The sequence below is a fragment of the Manis pentadactyla genome, chromosome 1 (assembly GCF_030020395.1).
Source record: "Manis pentadactyla isolate mManPen7 chromosome 1, mManPen7.hap1, whole genome shotgun sequence".
Lineage (NCBI taxonomy): Eukaryota > Metazoa > Chordata > Mammalia > Pholidota > Manidae > Manis > Manis pentadactyla.
The window spans coordinates 18,648,642-18,670,142 of record NC_080019.1 but is presented as its reverse complement, the minus strand read 5'-3'; the positions used below and the strand labels follow the sequence as shown (position 1 = coordinate 18,670,142).

Sequence of the window (21,501 nt, the reverse complement as noted above, 5' to 3'; positions counted from 1 at the left end):
GACCATCCTACTACAGCAACACTGAGCAAATATGGTTTTGCTTAGTTTGTTCTGTAGTTGTCAGGTTGGCATAGATCTTTTCTTTGGAGCATTTGTGATACAAGTGGGATTCCCTGTGCTGTGTCTCAAGAATCCTAAATGTTCTCACTGATTGCCTGCTCTTCTGGAAATAACTGACCTGGGATGGGATTTCCTAGACATGTTAAATTCTAATTTTGGTAAATTGTATTGATAGGAAAGGACTATGATTAGTGCTTAGAGGGCACAGGCTTTTTCAGTCAACACCGTGGTTCTAATATTGGTTCACCAGTTGGGGGCCCAGTGACACAGAAAACTTGCCACTCCTGTGGTGCTGGGCTGGTCTTGGAGGTCTTCCTGCTGGCCTTGGTTAATGCCCTTTGTGGAGCAGTTGACTTACCCAAGTCCTCTACTTGAGACATTGCTCTGTGTCCCCTGGTGGCTGCTTAAAGGCTACAGCTATTACTTACACCATGGGAAATCTGGCGAGAGACTTGATCCTCTCACTCTTCAGCTTCTTGCTTAATGCTCTTCTGTAAAGCAGCCAACTTTGTGGGCTGCAGGAGTTGAAGAAGAATGTCACAGCTATCAGCATTTCTCTAAGGACCAAAATTCTTTTGCAGGCACCTAGGAAACCTTTAGAGTCATCCAGCTAATTTGTATCTAATGATGAAATGACTTGATTCTGTGCTTTATCATGGTATCTAAGTAGCCATCAAAGCCATTTCCTCCATCCAAGGCCCTTTTCAAACTAATACAGCATTAAATCATTTTCAAGATCTATTAACTTAAAATGCCCAAGATTGCATCATTGTGTAATGTTAAACCATCTCTAAGCTCTGCTAATTTCCTGGGCGACTGAACAGTTTTAAGTTAGGAGGTAGCAGTCTTGTTGTTATTTGTTTTCTAGTTAATAATCTTAAATTAATTTCAGCTGGGAATACTATTTTTGTGTCTTATTAGATCTTAGAATAGTGCATTTTTGCCTACAGGAGACAGTAAGTTATTTCTGACTTGAATTTATTATAACTCAGTGTTAATACTTCATGCTAAGAAGACTTAATGCTAAGTCTTCAGTTTTATGGCTTCTGATTTTCTAGTTTTTGAAATACTTATTGAAATGGTTTCTGAAATTTTGTTGTATTGAAGTGAAATAAGGTCACACTTGAAATATGTTTTATATTTAGTTAATTCAAATGTACAGTTTCAGAGGATTTGCCACTTAATGGACTGTGGCAAGACCAATCTCATAAACAAATACCTACCAGTGCATATGGCTGCAAAGGCACTGTGTTTGGTGCTAAAATAGAAAGGATGAGCAAGAGCTCAGGGTCTACAAAAGGTTAAGGCAGAATATAGAGGCTTTTCCTTATTTTCCTAAACAGGTCATTTTTTGAAATTCCATTAGCTTAGAAGTAAATATAGCAAATTTTAAACCATATAGGCTCATGCTGCTTGTTTCCAGCCCAGAGCTATGAGGCTGACTCATAGAAAGTGAATCAAATAAAGGTCAGATAAGGGTTAGAAGGGAAATTGGTGTGTAATGAAAATATTTCTATGTCCCCCTCAGAGCACCTGACTTTAAGCAGCTCTTGATGCTGTCAGTGATAACTCTGGTATAATCAGTATGTGGAGGACCTCCTTAAATTTATTTTGATGGCATTTGACCTGTACCACATGTGAATAAACAAAATGTCATGCAGAATCAACTTCTCAATTATTCATGATGGCATCTGTTTGGGTATGTGACCCTAAATTCTACATTAATATATGTGGAGTATTTTGCAATTAAGTATTTAGTTGCTTTTTCTTTTCCAATGTTACTTTAATTTATCTTCAGTGTGCAAAGAAGATATGGCAAATATATAACACTGGGCTTTTTCTTGATAGTCTTGAAAATCTTCCTTAGGAACACTTCATTCTTGTTATTTCCATGTTGTAAAGAGGCCCCTCAGGACCCAATATGGTAGGCCTTTGTGATTCACTTGGCTGGGTTCTTTACTGTTCCTTATTCTGATACAATGTCAATTGTTTCTAATCATTTATTAGGTGAGCTAGTATTTTTTAAATACATTTTATTCTTATAACTTTATCTGATTATGAAAGTGGTATTTGCCCATTATAGAAAGATTAGAAAGAATAAAGATAACTAGTATTAACATCTCTGTGTTTTTGAGTCCTTTTTTTTCTAAAAACTGTTTTGTATTTAGAATATTTAAAAAATAAAATGTTTTAAAAAATGCATATATAATTATATATATACTTGCATACATATTCACATGCAAGCTTATTTTTCCATATGACATGTATAATAATAATTTTTCATCTAATTTAATATTTTTATTTACTTTTTCCTTATTTACATATGTATAATTTACATTTTATTTACTTTTATGAACATAAATCAAAAGGCACAGCAGCATACATGATGAGAAGTCTTCCTTTCTCTCCTCTGTCAGACATTTAGTTCTTTTTTCTGGAGACAACCAATGTTAATTTCTGTGTACCTTTCTGGAGATATTCTATGCAAAACATATATATGTGTATTTCCCTCTTAAACTGTGGTATTTTATACTGCTTGCCATCCTGCCTTATATTACTCAAAACACATATCTTGGAGATTGTTTCATATCAACACACAAAGAACCCCCCTATTTCTTTTTGTATGCTGAAAATTATTCCATTTTATGAATGCTTCATGATATATTTTACTAGTCCCCTCTTGATGAACATCTAGGTAATTTACAAGGCTTTGCTATTTAAAAATGCTGCAAAGGATAACCTAAAAACACATCATTTCCCACATTTGGGAGATAACATGAAGTACTAATTCCTAGAAGTGGAATTGCTAAGTCAAATGGTATGTGCAGTTGATGTTCCAAGTACCTAGAATGGTGCCCTGTTCTCAGTGTTTGTTGATTGAAGGAATGAGTTGCCAGATTGCTGTCCATTGGTTGGCCAATTTACACTCCTATTATTTCAGAGGGGGAGAGATCTTATATTCCCACATCCTTGTCAACATGGTGTTAACGTGGTTCTTAATAGCTTATAACACTGTGGTTATACTTTAAGTTATTTAATTATTTCCCCATTTTGGGACTGAAATTGTTTCCAGATTTTATGGTAACAGATGATGTTATAATGATCAATTCTGTATGTAAATACTTGTAAGCACTTTTATATCCTTAGAAGTGTCTAAACATAAAATTTTGGGGCCTAAGAATGTGAATTGTATTATGGTCTTTGATATATGTTCCCAAATTATTTTTCAGAAAAGTCATTTTTTTTTTTTTGTATTTCTATCAGAAGTATATGCAGATGCCTTGTTACTGCATTCTGGCTAATCATTTTATTACAGTTAAAAAAGAAACAAATATTTATTTGGTATTTATCACATGCCTCTGAGTATATTTGAATGGGATTTGGTTTTAGGACTACTGAGAATTCTTGGAACTGCTGGTGCTCAGGTTTCTTCTGGGGTGGAACTTGAAGATTCTGATATAGTGTAAGGATGGCTCCTGTTCTCTGCGATCTGATCCATGGACCTGACTTCTGGTCTGCCCAGTGTTTCCCATTTGCCCTAAATTAGATGCAGGTTGCCAGAAGTTCCCTAGATGTATTAGAGATGCCTTGTGGTCAAACTGGCCCTGCTGTGTGTCTTCACGCAGGGAGATGCAAGCCGACGAGACAGACCCCTGAAAGTGGTGGTCAGTGAATGAGTCTGCATTAACCTGCTGCTTATTAACCTGGTAAACTTTGGCTAGTGTCTCTGAGGCTGAGGATCTCTTGAATGTCTTCCTTGAACTAGAGGGAACATTACTATGTTTATAACCAGCATATCTCAGGCATTTTGAATGTTCTTTAAGGACCCACCTCTTGAATGTTTTAAAGGACTGTACTTTTCCTTCTAGTTCCTGAATTTATTTTATTTCAACTGAATAACCACAATGCTCAAAGAAATTCAAATGCACATGCTTGTTAGTCTCTACATATTTGAACCCCAGAGTTTAACTGGTTGTCTTTTTTTAGCTGTGAGACTCATAACATGTGACGGGTTTGTCATGTTTAATGTAAAAATTTTCCCTCCTGGGACAGCAGAGAGACCCAATGGAAAAAGCAGGCATGAGTTTGGTAGCAGGCCAGAAATGAGTTTGATTCCAAGCTTCACTGTATAGTAGCTCCCGACATCATTTTCCTCCTCAGTAAAACAGGGATAACAGCATTCACCTACTGGCACCGTTGTGAGATAACATGTATAAAGTAACAAGCTCAGGGCATGGCGTATAGCTTCTCTTCAGTAACTGTTAGCAAAGAAATCTAGTAAGTAGATTTTGAGGAAAAAGCTGTTATGAATTGTAGAATATCCTTGGGGAAAACATTTTTTAAAGTTATGATTTGTGTGTAGATTTAATAACGTCTTGCTAAAGTGAGGCCTCTCTAGAGATCATCCCATTTCATTAAGATGTGATCGGTCCTGCTGAAATTTTTAAACATGATTTGTTTTCTTAGGTAGTTAAACATACATGTGTGTTGATGGTGTCAACAATCCCCAAACCTGTACTAAGGTAAAGGTACTTGGCTTAGTCCCAGTTCAGCATCTTACAAATCTGAGCTGTTGGGGTAGCTTGTGCATTTGAAAGGAATCAGAATATTACAGACATTTTATATAAAAGCACTTCTTCATCATCATGAGTAACTTTTTTTTTCTTAAAGTCTCTCTTGCTCGTAGATAAAAATTTGAGCTATAAAATAAATCCAAATTAAAAACTAACTCATATGACGTTATTTGAGTAGCAGTCTCTCTTCAGAAACAGTTTTCTTACCTCTGCTGTTTTGTGTCCTTTATTTTTGCAGGAGCTGACCAGTGCTTTGGTGCATATAAAACTGCATCTTTTCATTCAGATCTTTACACTTGCATTCTTCCCGGCAACAATATGGCTTTTTCTTCAACTTTTATCAATCACACCCATCAATGAATGGCTTTTGAAAGGGTACGTTTAAATATTTTGAAGGGTCCGCTGTTGATGGGGCATTCTATAGTGACATTATTGTTTCTGAAGCAACTGTATATGAAAGGGATTATGTGTGATATCTCATAAGGAAATAAAAACACTTTTAATATTATTTAAATGATATTGTTTAAATGATAATATTATTTAAATGATAATTTTTAAATGATAAAATACCCTTTAAAATGATAATGTTTCATTTAAGGAGGTTCATCAAAGGATTTTTAACAGAATCTTAAAATATACCATCATGCTTCATCTTAAGGTCCTAGGATGGATGCTCTTCTGGGAATTTTAAAGTGTTGTGTTGGGAGAAAAATGGAAGGGAGCTAGAGGATGTAAGATCTGTATGCATATGTGTACCGAATGTGGGGTGTCAATGGGGTGCTTTAACTTTTACATTCTATATCTTACCAAATGTATACACAGAGTGGATGAGTATAATATGTATTTTTTAAATGTATAGGAAATTAAAAAATATACATATATATATAAGAGACAGAGATTTGCCTTTTCACTTGTTCTGTTTTGTTTCATATGGTAATTGAATTAACAAATTTTTTATTAGAGTTTTCTTCCATTAAAAATGTTGCCATGTTTTTTAAAAGAATTGAACGACTTAAAAAATTATTTCACATGGTTTAAAACTAACCAACTTTTAGCAGCATGGTGTAATAGCTAAAACACTGATCTTAAAGCTTGAAAACTGCTTTCTGGCCCTGTCCCTGACCTGCTGTGTGACTCTGAGGCAAGTCATTCAGTAGGTTTGAACCTCAATTTCCCTGCCTATATAATGAGGATAATCATGTCTTTACTGTCTGTTTAATAACAATGTTGAGGATACCAATTGAGATCACTTATTCTTTTTTTCAAATCATTTGTTTAGCTCCTACTATGTACCAAGAGTATTACTGGTGTTGGAGAAACAACAGTGAACAAAATTAGCAAGGTGCCAGTTATTTTTATATGTTGAGAAGACTTGGGGTATGATTGTCAATAAACAAATAAATAGATGATCAAGATGGAGATAAGTGATGTGAAGTAAAACAGTGGTTCAAAGTGGTTGGGTGGGGAGTGTGATGATCAATTTATATTGTGGGGTTCTGGGAGCAGAATGTACAAAGACTCTAAGGAAGGCTCAAGCCCGGGGTGTGCTAAGGTCAGGAAAATGACTGTGATGGCCACAGCCTGGTGGTATAGAGGAAGAACAATGTGACGTGGAGTTGGAAAGGTGGGCAGCAGCCAGGTCCAACAGAGCCTTGCAGTTCCATGGTAAAGCATTCATATTTTATTTTGAGTGCTACAGGAAGCTACTGGAGGGATTTAAATGATGGAGTGATATGATTTATATTTCCAGATGATTCTTCTGTTTACTATGTGAAGAGTGGGTGGTAGAGGGGCTGAGAGAAAGCTAGACCAGCTTGGAGACTAGTGTGGGTTCAATAGAGAGAAATGGGTGTATGCGGGATATATTTTAAAACTAGAGCTCTCAGAACCTATGGGCAGATAGGACATATGGATAGGATGTAGGAGAAGGACAGGGAGGAATCAAGGATGACTTCTGGATTTTTGAGTACAAGCCACTAGGTAATTGGTGGCATCATTTACTTAGCTGGGGAGAAACAGATTAGGAGAAGAGGGGAAATCAACATTGCTGTTTTGGCCAGATTGTTTTTAGGAGAATGAACATAAAGTTTCACCAAAACATGTAATATGACATATAAATATGATGAAATCATTTTAGAGCAACAGTATATGATGTGTATGAAGAGCCAGTAGTTACTAAGTATTTGCCATGTGGTTGGCACTCAAGGAAGATAATAACTCATCGTTCTTGTATTCGGGGAACTTCAGTGCAGTAGGACGTGTAGGGCGTAGAATATATAAAGCAGTAATCAACCAAATGGGGAAATACAAAAAGTGGTAAGGGGTTAAAGGGGAAGAAGTTCAACAAGTGTAATGTATGCATAAGTAGAGAGGTAGAAAACGTGCCAGTAGTGGGATACAAAGGTAGAAAGTTCCACAAAGGCCAAGATGCAGAATGCCTGAATTGGTGGGCTGAGGAGTTTGGGTCTGAATCCATAGATGATGGAGAGTTCTTAAATGTGCTAAAGAAGACAAAAACATGCTAAAAAATGGTCACTTAAAGAAGATTAATCTGATAGCATCATACTGGGCATATTACTAGTAGAGTAGGGCTGGCCATCTTAATAAGCTAAAATACAGTTCTCACCTCAGTATATTAGGCTTAAAGTATTACACACTTAGCCTAAGTGTGAGAAAGCTCTTTGTAGCTCACTTTTTCTCTCTTCCTCTCCCCAAATTGAGAGTACACACTTAGTATGTTAACTTGAGGGAGTTGGAGATTCCTACCTCAGGATCATGTTTAAGTTGTTGAAGTAATGTATTTTGAGCACATCCTCCCTTGCTTTGTTAAAGGGTAACTGTGGAGGTAGAGAGACCGTTCAGTAGGGTGTTTATAAATACCCAGACTTGGATGAAAAGCATCTGAGGCAGGTGATGGCAGCAGTCATGGAAAAGAATGGAAAGTTGGTTGTGGGGATCAGTTGACTTAGGAGGAAGGAATAAGTGGAGTTGCATTTAACTCCAAAGTTTCAAACTGGATCATTAGGAAAGAAACAGTCCCATTGACTGTAGATTCAGGTAGATTCAGAGGTGAAACTGATTTTTTAGAAAATACAGAAATTCAACATTAGACATATTTAGTTTGAGGTGGCATTCATAGGCAGCTAAAAATTCGGGTATGGTGGTTAGGGCTAGAAATGTAAATTTGTAAGTATTCCTATAGATTAAGATTTGAAAATAAGATAGAGAAGAAGGCAGGAGAGTCAGCCAAAAACACTCCCCAGAAACAAAACAATAACAACAAAAACAGAATGGGCTGGTTTAAAGCTAGGAGAGAAATCAGTGCTGAAGTACCATGGTAACTAAAGAATAGAGCGCCTTGAGAAGTGAGGTGGGTTAGAGAATGAATATGGGGAAAAGGATGTTGGACTTGGTGGTTAGGAGATCCCTGGTTACTTTTAAGGTTATACTTTCACTAACAGAAGGGTCATTCTGCTCCTCAGATTGCACGGTAGTGAAGACAACGAGCTGTGGGTCGTGGGGGTGGGACACTCTTTAAAGGTCAGCGGTGAGCCACAGTGAAAAAACACGGGAGTCCGTCTTGAGGAGGCATCAGTACAAATCTTGCTGTCGGTAATCTGTATTTGTTATTGAGTATTCTTGGAGGCAGGAATAATGTCAATGTTTTTTTTTTTTTTAAATATACTTTTGTGTAGTAGCCTACCTATAGAAAGCAGATGCATTCAATATATAGTTTAGGGACTTTTTCTTTTTTTTTAAGATAGGGACAACTCTGCTTCTTTGTACATAGAAGGGAAAGGGCCAGATGAGAGGAAACGATGGAAAATACCTGAGAGGCCCTGACCCTAGCACTGGTGGTAGGGAAGGCAGAAGGCACAGGGGCTGGGCAAGCAGGCTTGGATAAGTCTCTGTCCCTGGATTCCAGAATACAATTTTGATCTTTGGTAGGCAGCTTTGTGAGTTTGGGCAAGTTGCTTAACTTCTTTCTTCCATTTTCAGTTAAATGTTAATAATAATAGTATTTACCTTAAATTCTTACGAGAAATAAATGAGTAGAGTTTCTAGAACAGCATCTACTGTGAATGTAAATGCTCAGTAATTACTAGTTGATAATGGTTGTCATGAGGAAGGCCCAGAGGTTGGGGATACATAATAGGACAAATTACTTCAGCATCACTTAGGAAAATAGACCTGAAAACCATTTTGAATTGAATTGAGTTGTAAATCCTATAAAAATCAGTTTTCTTATGTGTCCAGTCAAAGTGAATTAAAAGTTTTCCTCTTTTTCTTATTTCAGAGGTAATATAAATTCATTGCATAAAGTTTAGACAATACATTCTTACAAAATTGAATAGAAATCATCTGTAATCATACCCTTAAAAGTATATTTAAGTCAGGTACTCTGTGTCCTGTATTCCCTGTATGAACTTTCTACTTTAGTCGGCCTCGCTACTCACTACCTCCAGAGTGTGTATGAATGATAAGTAATGTTTTTTACCTTTAGTATTTAGATTTATTACTTCTAGTTTCATTTTCTTGTCATGCAGTAAATTTTCTATCCTAAACTAAGAAAATAGTCTTTTTGTCATGATCTGGGGAGTATGTACAAAATTTAATAAAAGCTAAATTTAGAATAGATACCAGAATTTACTAGAGAGTCTGAATCCAAGATGTTTATGATCATATCATGTCTATTGTATAAGGATGTTACAACAACGTGAACATGTCTTTTATGATGTGAAAGTTTGAGAATTGCTGTTTTATAGAGAGGAATCAGAAAATGTAAGCTTATGTTTTGTTAAATATGTTCAATCTTTGGAAGTGGTTTTCAAGTTCTATATTTTGCCAAAAACTTCCAATAAAAAATGTAAGGAAAAGATACTTGAAAATAACCCAAGATTATATACTCTTACAAGATAATTAACCATTGTGGTTATCTTTCAATGGTCACATCACTATAACTTGACTGTGTTTTTTGAATTGTATAATAAGAGCTTAAATAACTTAAAAAAATAAAATTGCCCAGACCTGTAGAATAGAATGAGAGCTTCCCCATACATTTCCAACATCTTCTAAGCCAGGTTGTCTTATGTAGAATTATCCAAACTCAACAGGGCATGTGCATCAATAAACATTTTCCTATTTTCATTTACTCAGGTCTGCTATCTTAGAATGAATGCAGTGAAAACTATTTAAAATTGAAAAATACCTATTTACAATCACATTTTCTTTTATTTGTCAGGTTGCAGACAGTAGGTTGCATGCCTCCTCCCGTGTCTTCTGCTGTGATTTTAACCAAGGCAGTTGGTGGAAATGAGGTGAGTCTTTGAGCTAACTTTATGTAAATATAAGTGGATGCTATGGTTTTATTTTATATTTATTTTATTCTTTAATTTAATTTTGTGAAGAAGGGGCCTTGTTCCATAAAACATAAAACCATAGCAGCTTATGAAAGAGGTGGTTGTACTCATAAATTAGGACGATGCTCAAATTGATGAAGGTGAGTGGAATTTAGGGCTTTAAAGAGGTGAGCAAGACAAGGGAGGTGAATGAAATAGAGAGGGTATTTTTTCTACCTCGTTGGAAAATTGGGAGACAAGGAATCCAAGAAAAGGGAATCTTCATCCAAGACTAACAAGCTGAGGACACCTTGATGGCCATTCCTCAGGTCTTAAGAAATTTGTAATAAACTAAATTCATGGAAAAGGGATCAGTATAAGTTTGATGGCAAGTGAAGATTATATAAAAAGGAGAAATGAGGTCAGTTTCTAAGATGTGTTAAAATAAATTATTCAACTGTTAGGGGCTTGTGGTACAAGAATATATTGTATTAGCAACTGTCCATTTCAGGAGCTATGTACAGGTAGTTCCTCTGGGTGAGAGGCACTCGAACTTCCTACTGAGGAGCTTTGCTTTGTAACAGCTTTCGCTTCTTTTCTACTTACATTCTTTCATTCAAAAAATAATACTGTTGAATGAGGGGAGGTAAAAGCATTCCCACTTCAATTCATTCTTAGGATTTTGCTTTCTTAACAACTATTTTCATTTCCATCCACTTTATTCATTCTAAAAAATATTTATTGAGTATCTGCTATATTCTTTTTAAAAATGGGTTTATTGAATTATTATTGACATACAATAAACTGCACAAATTAAAAAATTTGATGTTTTGACATATGTATACATCTGTGAAACCATCATCACAATTAAGATAGTGAACATATCTATCTCCCTTAGAAGTCTCCTTGTGCTGCTTCATAATCCCACCTTCCTGCTGTTCTTAGCATCTTTTCCTGAGGTAACCACTGATCTGTTGCATTTTCTAGAATTTTATATACTTGAATCATAAAGTGTGTACTTTTTTGTTTTTCTTTTCTGAGTTCTTTTACTCAGCATAATTATTTTGAGACTCATCTGTGCTGTAGGTGTCAATAATTCAGTCCTTTTTATTGCTGAGTAGTAGTATTTTATATGGACATACCACGACTTATCCATTCACCTGTTGATGGACATTTGGGCAGTTTCTAGTTTGGGGCTAAGAATGTTTGTATGTATATCTTTAAGTGAACATATACTTTCATTTCTCTTGGACATAGGAGTAAAATGTCTGTATCATCTGGAGATGTCTATTTTAGCACCTTTCACCCAAGGAAAGAATCACCAATAGTTATAAATCATCTAAATAGCATTTGCAGTGGACCAGTCCTGTAAAAATACAAACACTCTTCTTTTACTATAGGTATATGTTTAACTTGTTGTGAAATTGCCAAACTTTTTTCCAAAGTAGTTGTACCTTTTACATTTCAACCAGCAGTGTAAGAGATTCTAGTGCTCCATATTTGCACAACACTTGGTATTGTTAGTCTTTGTAATTTTAGCCATTCTTATATATGTGTAGTAATATCTCCCTGTGGTTTAGTTTATGTCTTCCAGTGACTAATAATACTGAGCTTTATTATCTTTCATGTGCTTATTTGCTATCCATGTCTCCTGGTGAAATATTTATAAAATCTCATGCTTTTTAAAAAAATTGGGTGGTTTGTTTACTTATTAATGAGCTTCGAGAGTTTTATGTATTCTGAACAAAAGTCCTTCATCAGATATGTGCTTTGTAAATATTTTCTCTCAGTCTGTGTCTTGTTTGCATTTTCTTACAGTGTCTTTTGAAGAGCAGGATGGTAGAGGAGGCAGTAAAGGTGGTTGGATTCTGGATCTGTTTTGAAGGCACAGGATATGCTGATGAGTTGAATATGAGAGAAAGAAGGGTCAAGACTGACTCCAAGGTTTTTCACTGAGCAGCTGAAAGGATGGGGTTGCTTATATGGAGAAGAGTACTCTGAAAGAAGGTTCAAGGGATATTAGTCTGGTGAAGCTATGCTGTGATAACTAAGAGCTACAAAATCTCAGTGGCTAAACTTACAGGTTCATTTCTTGCCCAGGGCATATATACCATGTGGGTCAGTGGGAAGGTCTTTGCCATCACTAAGGACACATGGTTGATGGAAGCATCATGTCTTCAAGTTTACCATTTGGAGGAACCAGCACTTTCATACTGTGAGAATTTTCAATAGGGAAAGAGAGATTGGAGAATCACAGACTGGCTTTTCACTGTCCAGGCTAGAGGTAAACTTCTGCTCACAAGTCATGTGGCCTTACCCTTTGTTTTTTTCATTCACATGTCCTGAAGTAGAAGAGAACTAGATATTGATGAAAACTTGTAATGTCAGTGTAATATGGGTAAATATCAAGAGTTTTTTTTTTTTTCATGTGTTAAGAAGCCTAGTACATATCCAGATGGAAATGGCACTAAGCAATTAGAGATACAAAAGGTGAGCGTTCCAAGAGTAGTCTAACTGGAGATATGAATTAGGGCATCATCAGTAAATAAATGGTATTTAAAGTAAAGATTGGATGAGATTACTTAGGAAAAGAGCATAGACAGTGTATTGCCAGTGGGTTTCAGCACCAGGTAAGTTCACCTATGGATTCAGTGAAACCAGGCAATGACAATGGAATGTACTTGGGGTAAAAGAGTTTATTACCCAGCTTGTTCTCCTGGTGATAGGTCGAGCACTAGAATTACATCTGCATCCAACAGTCTGTAGGTTCATAATCCTCCTCCCTCTCTGCATTCACCCAGAGCACTGGGCAAAGCTCTGTATATAGTGACTCAGTCAATAATAGTGTATTGCCTATGGGTGTGGAAGCAGTAACTTATCAGTAGGCCAGGTACATCATCAAGTAGTTTAGGGTCAGGTGAGGATCCTGGCCATAGGCACTTCCATTTCTCCCACAGACAGAAAGGAGAACTGGTGAAGGACTGAGCCCTGGGATCTTCCAACATTAAGAAGTTAGAATGATGAGGAGTAACCAAAGGCAATGGAAAAATTAAATAGAAGGAAAAACAAGGCAGCATGGTATCTGGAAGCCAGATGAAGAAAGTATTTGAAGGCGGAGAGTATGATTAGCTGCATCAAATTCTGTTCATGTAAGTTGTGTGAGTTGAATTATGAGAATTGTCCATTGAATTAAGCTACAGGGAGCTTATCTGTTTTGATGGAGTACAAAGGCAAAAGCTTGTTTGGAGTGGACTCAAGGGCTGATAGGAAGAGAAGAATTAGAGACAGGAGGTGTAGGCGACTGTTTTGAGGTCCTTTGTGAAAAAAGGGAATAGGGAAATGGGGGTATTTAGATGAGCATATGGGGGTCAAGATGCATTAAATGCATAAATGACAGCATGTTTCTATCACGGTGGGAATTGTATAGTAGTAAGGGAGTTGTCAATTTAAGATGAGTGCTGGAGAAATTTATTTGGTCAAGTGGAAGAGAATGGAACTGGGTCATATATGCTTCCAGGAGCCTAAACCCTTTATTCATAGTACTAGGAGGGAAGGCAGAGTGTGGATCTATATAGATCCATGTAGATGAGTAGTAGGGGTGCACTTGGGAATTTTCTGCTGATGACTTTTATTTCTTAGCTTCTTTTGATGACTTTACGTTTTCTCAGCAGCTGAGGGTGATGATGGGGTAGGTGCTATTAATGTTTGAGGTGAGTGGAGAAAATGTGCAGATGCCGTGTAGACCAGGAGAGTGCCCTAACCATGGCACGTGATAGCATTGCCACCTTGCACTACAGCTGAGATCCACAGTCACGCTTTTAACGTGAAGCCAGACATCATAGTTGTTTTCTGAGCCACATGTAGCTTCTTGGTGTAAGAATAGAATTGGCAGATAGTTGGATTTAACCAGCGTTTTATTATGCCAGGTAATTATTTTCAGTTGCCGCATAATTAGTGAGCTATATAGGAGTTACAGAGATCTTGGACTGCTGTTTGCTGTGATTGTCTTTCTAGTGCCTTGAAAGAATTTGAGAAGAGTCTTTTCTTGGTGTATCTGAGACCACTATTAATTGGCTTAAAGGTATCATTGATCTCTCTTTCTTTCTAATGTGATTCCCTTAAGAGCTAAGACTAAAAAAACTTTTTTGTTCTCAAATGGCATTTAGCAGAAGTTCAAATTTCATTCATTTCCTTGACATTAACATATAGCATTAGAAAGTATATTTACATATTCATTCCCCAGTAGATATTTAAATTATTTACCTTAATGTTACCTGTCATGAACATTGATTTTACAGATACCTCCTTTGTTTTTTAATACCATTGGTCTAGTTTAAAAGTAGTCTTGGGGAGTAAGATACAGTTTTTCATAAATATTGAAAATTGGCTTACAAAGTCTAGTTTGGTCATATCTTCTGAGTGAAATGAATAGACTATTTTATATTTACATCTGATTGTAAAAGAAAATGATCTGTGAGTAAACATACATAATTTTAAGTTTGTTTCTCTAAAATAATATATAAGGTATATTTTAAGGTAACTGCATATAGGCCTTTGCTAAACTAAATGAACGAAAGGGACTATTGCTCTTTTGCATAATATATTAGAAAAAAATCTAATCTAAGAATGGAAAGTGAATTTATTGGTGCATGAAAATGAAAAAGTCCGAAAGCTGAGTCTAATGTCAGGTTCCATTAGGTTAAGGCTTTGATTCTACTTCTCAGATTCTGTGCTCTGCCTTGCAGGGAACAGCTTTGTACCCTCGTGGTTCCAACATGGTAGGAAATATGCTGGGGCGCATTTCCATGTTGCTCTGTCCCTTCAAACTGACTATTCTTTGCAGTGTTTATGTCATGTGAAAAAATTTCTTCCTTCCTGATTTTGTGTTATTAAACATTTTTACATTTAGTTTATGGCTCTCATGTATTTACATATAGATCTTTAATATGTATGCACATGTTTAGCAAATGCCCTCACGTATTAAGATGTGTGATCTGTTGCATATTTGTATTTAACGATTTGGGGGGGTGTATGCAGTTACGATAGTGTCATTTGAAATGGTTCTTTTATTTTTATTTTGCAAAATTGTTATACAACTTAAGAGAAAATTTTTTTCTGTTATACACCTTCCATTTTAAACACTTTTTCTATAAAACAATTGGTTGCCAAAGGTTTTGTCATGGATTGAAAGTTATTGCATCCCTTAAACTCAGCTTGTAAACTTTGGTGAGAAATAGCCTTATTACTTCTTGTTAAAGTTAAAAAAAACAATTTCTGTTTTTATAACTTAGGTTGTTTTGTTTCAGTGAGCCAGCTAGAATTTATAATAATATTTAGCAGCAGAAGGAATTCAATGTATATGCATAATGCATATATGCTGGAATGCTAGCATATCCTTTAGGTATTTATGTAAGACTATTTAAGGGTATAGCTGACTGACAGTCTTATTTTGTGGCTTTTAAATTTTAAACTACCTTCTTTTAAATATTGGAAACATGTTGAGGTTCTTTTTTGTGAAGTTGTTTATTCATTCCAGTGTTTTAAATGCAACTTTTCAAAACTGCAAAATTGTAGGGTGTGCTGTTGACATGGTCTGATTGACGGTGATGGTAACCTTGTGTGTGTATGTGTTGCACACATGATTTTAGTTCCTTTTTTGAGTAATAGAAAAAGTAATAAGACTTGTTGAACCCCAATTTCATTGCCAAATATAGGAAAGAAGATAAATCACAATATTCTCAAGTTTATTCTAACACATGAGACATAGGATACTTATTCTTTGTTTAAAATTGTATACATTTGCCCAGTTTAAATTTCTGTTCCAAACAGAAAGTTCTGTGGTAAAAAGTACAATTTCTTCCCGAAAGTCTTAACAAAGGGTAACCTTATGGGATTTGCTAAAGGGAATCATATGTATTTAAATTCAAGTAACTTCTGCTTTACAGGACTACTGCAATAGTTAGTAGTATAAAGGGCCCATATCACCAAATTATTGTATTCCCTTCTTATTGTAGGAAAAACCGAAATGTTGCCCAAGTGTGTTCAGCCCCACTTCGTATGTGGGACACACAGAACTCAGTTTCCAGATCTGGACTATGTTTGCTATTTGTAGGCATTAATGCTGGCCTACTCTTGGGTTAAGATGCTGTGCTTCTTTTAATGTAAACACAGGTGGCATTTTAACTATACTTTACTTAGTAAGTTGGAGGATTTTAGAACCTTTGATAGTCATGTGGAATCCCAAGTGTATTTTAAAAACAACTTTTGATTTAAGGGATAGTAGAAAGGTAACAAGTTAAAAGTGTGTGTATGCGTGTGTTGTGTATAATTTCATCAATGGGGTTACTGCCCAAATCTCTTCAAAGAAAATCTAAGAATGTCTCCTGAGCCAAGAAAATTATTACATGTGGTGAACTCTTTAAGTCTTAGACGAAGGTCATGGCAGTCAGAGTATATTTAAAAAAGGTTTTCTATCTGCTTGGAAAGCAAATGAAGCACTCATTACTAACTTTGAAATTATACTTATGAGAAGATTTTTGCTAGAGGTGAAAGATCAAGAGCATCACAGTCCAAATGGAGACAGAAAGTTCAATTTCTGGCTTATCAGGGAGGCATGAAACATTTCAGGGTTATTTTGCATTATCAGTGGGGAGCTGATCTTGCTAATCTAGTGCATGAAGATAAGGTTCATTGAAACATTTATAAAGGCATTTAGAGTAGGTCTGATGAATGGAGAGAGGACTTGAAGTGAGAAGGAAATCTGATCTGACAGTCATGGTCTCAGCCTTAGCCCCCTCACTGGCTTTCCAGTGCCTTGCCCTTTTCTTCTGTTAAATGAAGTGGGTTACTTCTTTTGCTTGCAGTGGAAGCTAAATGGTTTCCAGGAGAAATCTTGTATCTGAAAAAGACTAACAGCGTTGAGTTCCCTTGCAAGCTGGCATATGTGCTCTTCTTATCCTCCAGCCTTCTGCGCTCGCTGGGAAATAGTAACAGGCTTTCCTTTTTGGCAGATAGAGAACAGAAGTAACAGCAGCAGCAGCAAGAAATCCCATGTCCCTATTCTTCTTCCGTATCTACTTTTTAACTTTAGTCTTATCTGCTGGATTGAGTTAGCATTCTTAAGCAGCCCTACAGAGAGTTGACTGTTTGTTTTAAGCAGCCTTAAAACTTGTTTGAAACATTCCTAGATTTCCCAAGATTTTTATGTGTAACTTAGAATTCTCCCATTTAACCCCTTAATGCCTCTCCGATTGTCTCCCATTTCTACCACTCTAACCAAAAGGGTCCTCTTAATGGTCAGCAGTGATTTCAGTTCACCAAATGCAGCGGCCAATCCTCAGTTCTCATCCTCCACACTTTAACTGCAGCCTTGACACCACGGCTACTTGCCTCCAACTTTGTTTTGCTTCCCGGATACTCTTCTCTCCTAATTCTCTTCCTGCATCTCACATGCTGCCTTTCTTCTTGTCTGGTTCCTTTCCCATCCCTATAGGAGTGTCTTCGAGGGACCTGATCTTGAAACACCCTGCTTAGCATTTGCCAGGTTCCTGTTTTTGAGTCCTTCTCTTTATTGCTGAAGTCATTTGATCCTCACCTTTGGGTCCTGCTCTGCCTCAGACATAAGGACCAGTCCTGATCTTGGGTGAGAAGTATTTAAACAACACCAGCTTAACATGCAGTGGTGACATTCTGCTAGGCCACCTGACCTTCAGCAAAGGGTACACTTTGCTAAGGAATCAGAGCAGGTGTTTAACTCCTGCTTTTACCATTTCTCACCTAGTAGTCTGAGTCATCACCAGGTAAGCCCTGGGTCACTCTGAGCCTTGGTTTCCTTATCCAAGGACCAATAATATTTTCATCCTTATTTCACAGAATTGCTTACAAGGATCTCATGAAAATTGTATGCAGAAGGACTTACAAAATGTGAGGGAACATATCAAGCAAGGGTCAGCATTATCATCATTGTAGAGGTTTGTCACTGATGAAATCACCTAGTTTTTTGAGTCATTGTCATTGCTTTCTCAAGAATTTGATTTTCCAAGTTCACTCATTCACCCCATTCACCCAAAAATATAGGTTGAGTGCTTGCTATAGCTTGATACATCTAGTCCCTTAATAGAATTTTTAGTTTAGTAAGTGATATAAGGCATGAACAGTACGGGCAGACCTCGGAGAATTTGTGGGTTCTATTCCAGATCATTACAGTAAAGCCAGTATCACAATAAAGTGAATGAAATGCATTTTTTGGTTTCCCAGTACATATACAAATTATGTTTACACTATACTGACTGTAGTCTATAAAGGGTGCAATAGCAACACATCTAAAAAGCAATGCACATACCTTAATTTAAAAAGTACTTTATTGCTGAAAAAAGCTAACCATCATCTGTGGTTTCCATGAGCTGTAATCTTTTTGCTGATGAAGGGTCTTACCTCCATGCTGATGGCTGCTGATTGATAGGGTGGTGGTTGCTGAAGGCTGGGCTGGCTGTGGCAATTTCTTGAAATCAGACAACAATGAAGTTTGCCACATTGATTAACTCTTCCTTTCATGAACAATTCCTCGGTAGCATGTGGTATTGTTTGATAGCATTTTACCCACAGATAACATTCAGAATTGGAGTCAATTCTCCAACCCTGGCACTGCCTTATCAACTAAAACTGCGGCTTTATCAGCTGTAACAGTTTCTAAATCCTTTGTTGACATTTGAGCAATCTCCACAGCATCTTCACCAGGGGTGGATTTCAGCTCAAGAAATCACTTTCTTTGCTAACCCCTAAGAAACAATTCCTCATTCTTTGAAGTTTTACCATGAGATTACAGCAATTCAGTCCCATGTCTAGGCTTCACTTTTAATTCTAGTTCTCCAGCTATTTCCACCACTTCTGCAGTTACTTCCTTCCCTGAAGTCTTGAACCCCCTCTAAGCTATCCGTGAGGGTTAGAATTAACTTCTTCCAACTGCTTCTCATGTTGATATTTTGGCCTCTTCCCATGAATGATAAGGTTCTTACTAGCATCTAGAATGGTGAATCATTTTCAGGTTTTCAATTCACTTTGCCCAGATTCATCAGAGGAATCACTATGGCAGCTACAGCCTTATGAAATGTATTTCTCAAATAATAAGTCTTGAAAGACTTGCTCCATGGACTACAGAATGGAGATAGTGTTAGCAGGCATGAAAACAACATTCATCTGTTTGTACATCTCCATCAGAGCTCTTGGGTGACCAGATGCATTGTCAGTGAATGGTAATATTTTGAAAAAAATCTTTTTTTTGAAGAGTAGGTCTTAATACTGGGCATAAAATATTCAGTAAAGGCAGGTGGTGTTGTACAGCCTTTGTTGTTCCATTTATAGAGCACAGGCAGAGTAGTTTTTGCATGTTTCTTAAGGGCTCTACAATGTTTAGAATTTGTAGATGATTATTGGCTTTAACTTAAAGTCAGCAGCTATGTTAGCTGCTAATAAAAGAGTCAGCCATCAAGTTGAAGGCAGACCTTCAGAGTCAAACCTTTGAAGCTTTGAAGCCAAGCATTGACTTGTCCTCTCTAGCTATGAAAGTCTTAGATAGCCTCTTCTTTCAATAGAAGGCTGTTTTTTTGACCTTGAAAATCAAGGTAGCTACCTTCATTGGTTATCTTAGCCAGATCTTCTGGATAACTTGCTGCAGCTTCTACATCTGCATGTGCTACTTTACTTTGCACTTTCATGCTATGGCGGTGCATTCTTTCCTTAAACTTCATGAACCAACCTCTGCTAGCCTCCAGCTTTTCTTCTGCAGCTTCCTCACCTCTCAGCCTTCATAGAGTTACAGAGAGTTAGGCCCTTGCTCTGGATGGAGCTTTGGCTGAAAGGAATGTTGTGATTGGTTTGATCTTCTACCCAGACAACTAAAACTCTCTCCATATTAGCGATTAGGTTGCTTTGCTTTCTTACCATTTCTATGTTCACTGGAGTAATACTTTTGATTTCCTTCAAGAACTTTTCCTTTGCATCACAAGTGGGCTGTTTGGAGCAAGAGACCTAGGTTTTGGCCTATCTTGGCTTTCAACATGCTTTCCTCACTTTAGTCATTTTTAGCTTTTGATTTAAAGTGAGAAATATGTGACTCTTTCTTGTACTTGAATACTTAGAGGCCGTTGTAGGGTTTTTAATTGGCCGAACTTCAATATTGTGTCTTAGCGAATAGGAGGCGCAAGGAGAGGGAGAGAGACAGAGGAACGTCCAGTCAGTGGAGCATTCAGAGCACATACAACATCTATTGATTAAGTAGTTCATTATGGGTGTGGTTTGTGGCACCCCAAACAATTACAATAATAACATCAAAAATCACTGATCACAGATCACCATCACAAATACAATAATAATGAAAAAGTTTGAAATATTGTGAGAATTACCAAAATGTGACACAGAGATACGAAGTGAGCAAATGCTTCGGGAAAAGTGGTGCTCATATACTCACTTGATGCAAGGGTGCCACGAACCTTCAACTGTAAAAAATGCAATATCTGTGAAGTTCAGTAAAGTGAAGCATGATAATTTGAGGTACGCCTAAAATTACAATGTAAGATGGTTGGCATTTAATAAATTTACAAAAATGTGGATATTTAAGTTAATTTACTAAGCTTGGTAATCCCAGTTTATTAATTTGTATTAGTTTTTATGATAGATCCTCAGTATATTCTGCATAAATATTTCTTAGCCATAACTTGGAATACTCATGTGTGATATCCAAGATTACCCCTTTTGGGAACTCAAAGCCATGAAAAGCCAAACTGGTAACAGAACAGTTGCTTTGGGAATTTAGAACCAGATAAAAGGGATTGAATAGATCTGTAGGATATTTCCTCTTAACTCTAATGCCTGGAAAATCAGCCTGCTTCCATTCCAACTAACAAACAAACCACAAAGACAATCAGGTACCATGTGTCTCTTGAATAATTCTACATAAACATTGAAACATTTTTATCTAATTCTTTCTTTTTACCACACTGTCTACATGTATTATGATTCACATAAAATATTTCTCAATACTTTAGTTTACTTCTATTAGTTACATTGTAAATATCAAACTTCCTTTTTAGGAGGGTACCCTGGGTTCATTGATGATTTCAAGAAAACAGTCTAAACAACAACACATAACTTTTTTTCTTAGCTAATCTTATTTGACTAATGTTCATATTTATTTATCTTATTATAGAGAATTTAATTATATTTAGCTTTATTTCCCAATTCTGGGAAAGGGTTGTGCCTTTTTTAGGTTCTGTGGCTTATCTATGCATTGATTACATGCAGTTACACATATATTTGTATATCTTTATGAAGTTGTCATGACTGAAAATAAGAGACATTCTCAATAATTTGCTAAACCATGGAGTTAAGGAAATATCAATATTTTAAATCTGAGAAGGCTTAGCGTCTTCTCTTGGCCCCATCCCTAACGATGGGACCACGGGTATTCTCTTTTTCAGCTATTTAATCAATTGTGGGTAGGCAAGGTTATTTTAGATGAAAGTACTTTGGGA

The 21,501-nt window shown here is 36.5% G+C and overlaps 1 protein-coding gene across 9 annotated transcripts in view; it reads left to right on the top strand.

The window, feature by feature from the left end:
* Positions 1-21,501, top strand: part of SLC10A7 (solute carrier family 10 member 7) — a 251,904-nt gene that overhangs the window by 7,441 nt on the left and 222,962 nt on the right. For 7 of the 9 annotated variants that reach the window (XM_036888985.2, XM_036888984.2, XM_036888982.2 and 4 more), the window contains exons 3-4: positions 4,873-5,009; positions 9,877-9,952. In XM_036888985.2, coding sequence (XP_036744880.2) covers positions 4,873-5,009; positions 9,877-9,952 — 213 coding nt within the window. Of the gene's footprint in view, positions 1-4,872; positions 5,010-9,876; positions 9,953-11,791; positions 19,597-21,501 lie in introns of those variants that run through there. The other 2 variants (XM_057492984.1, XM_036888989.2) reach the window with 2 other exon arrangements.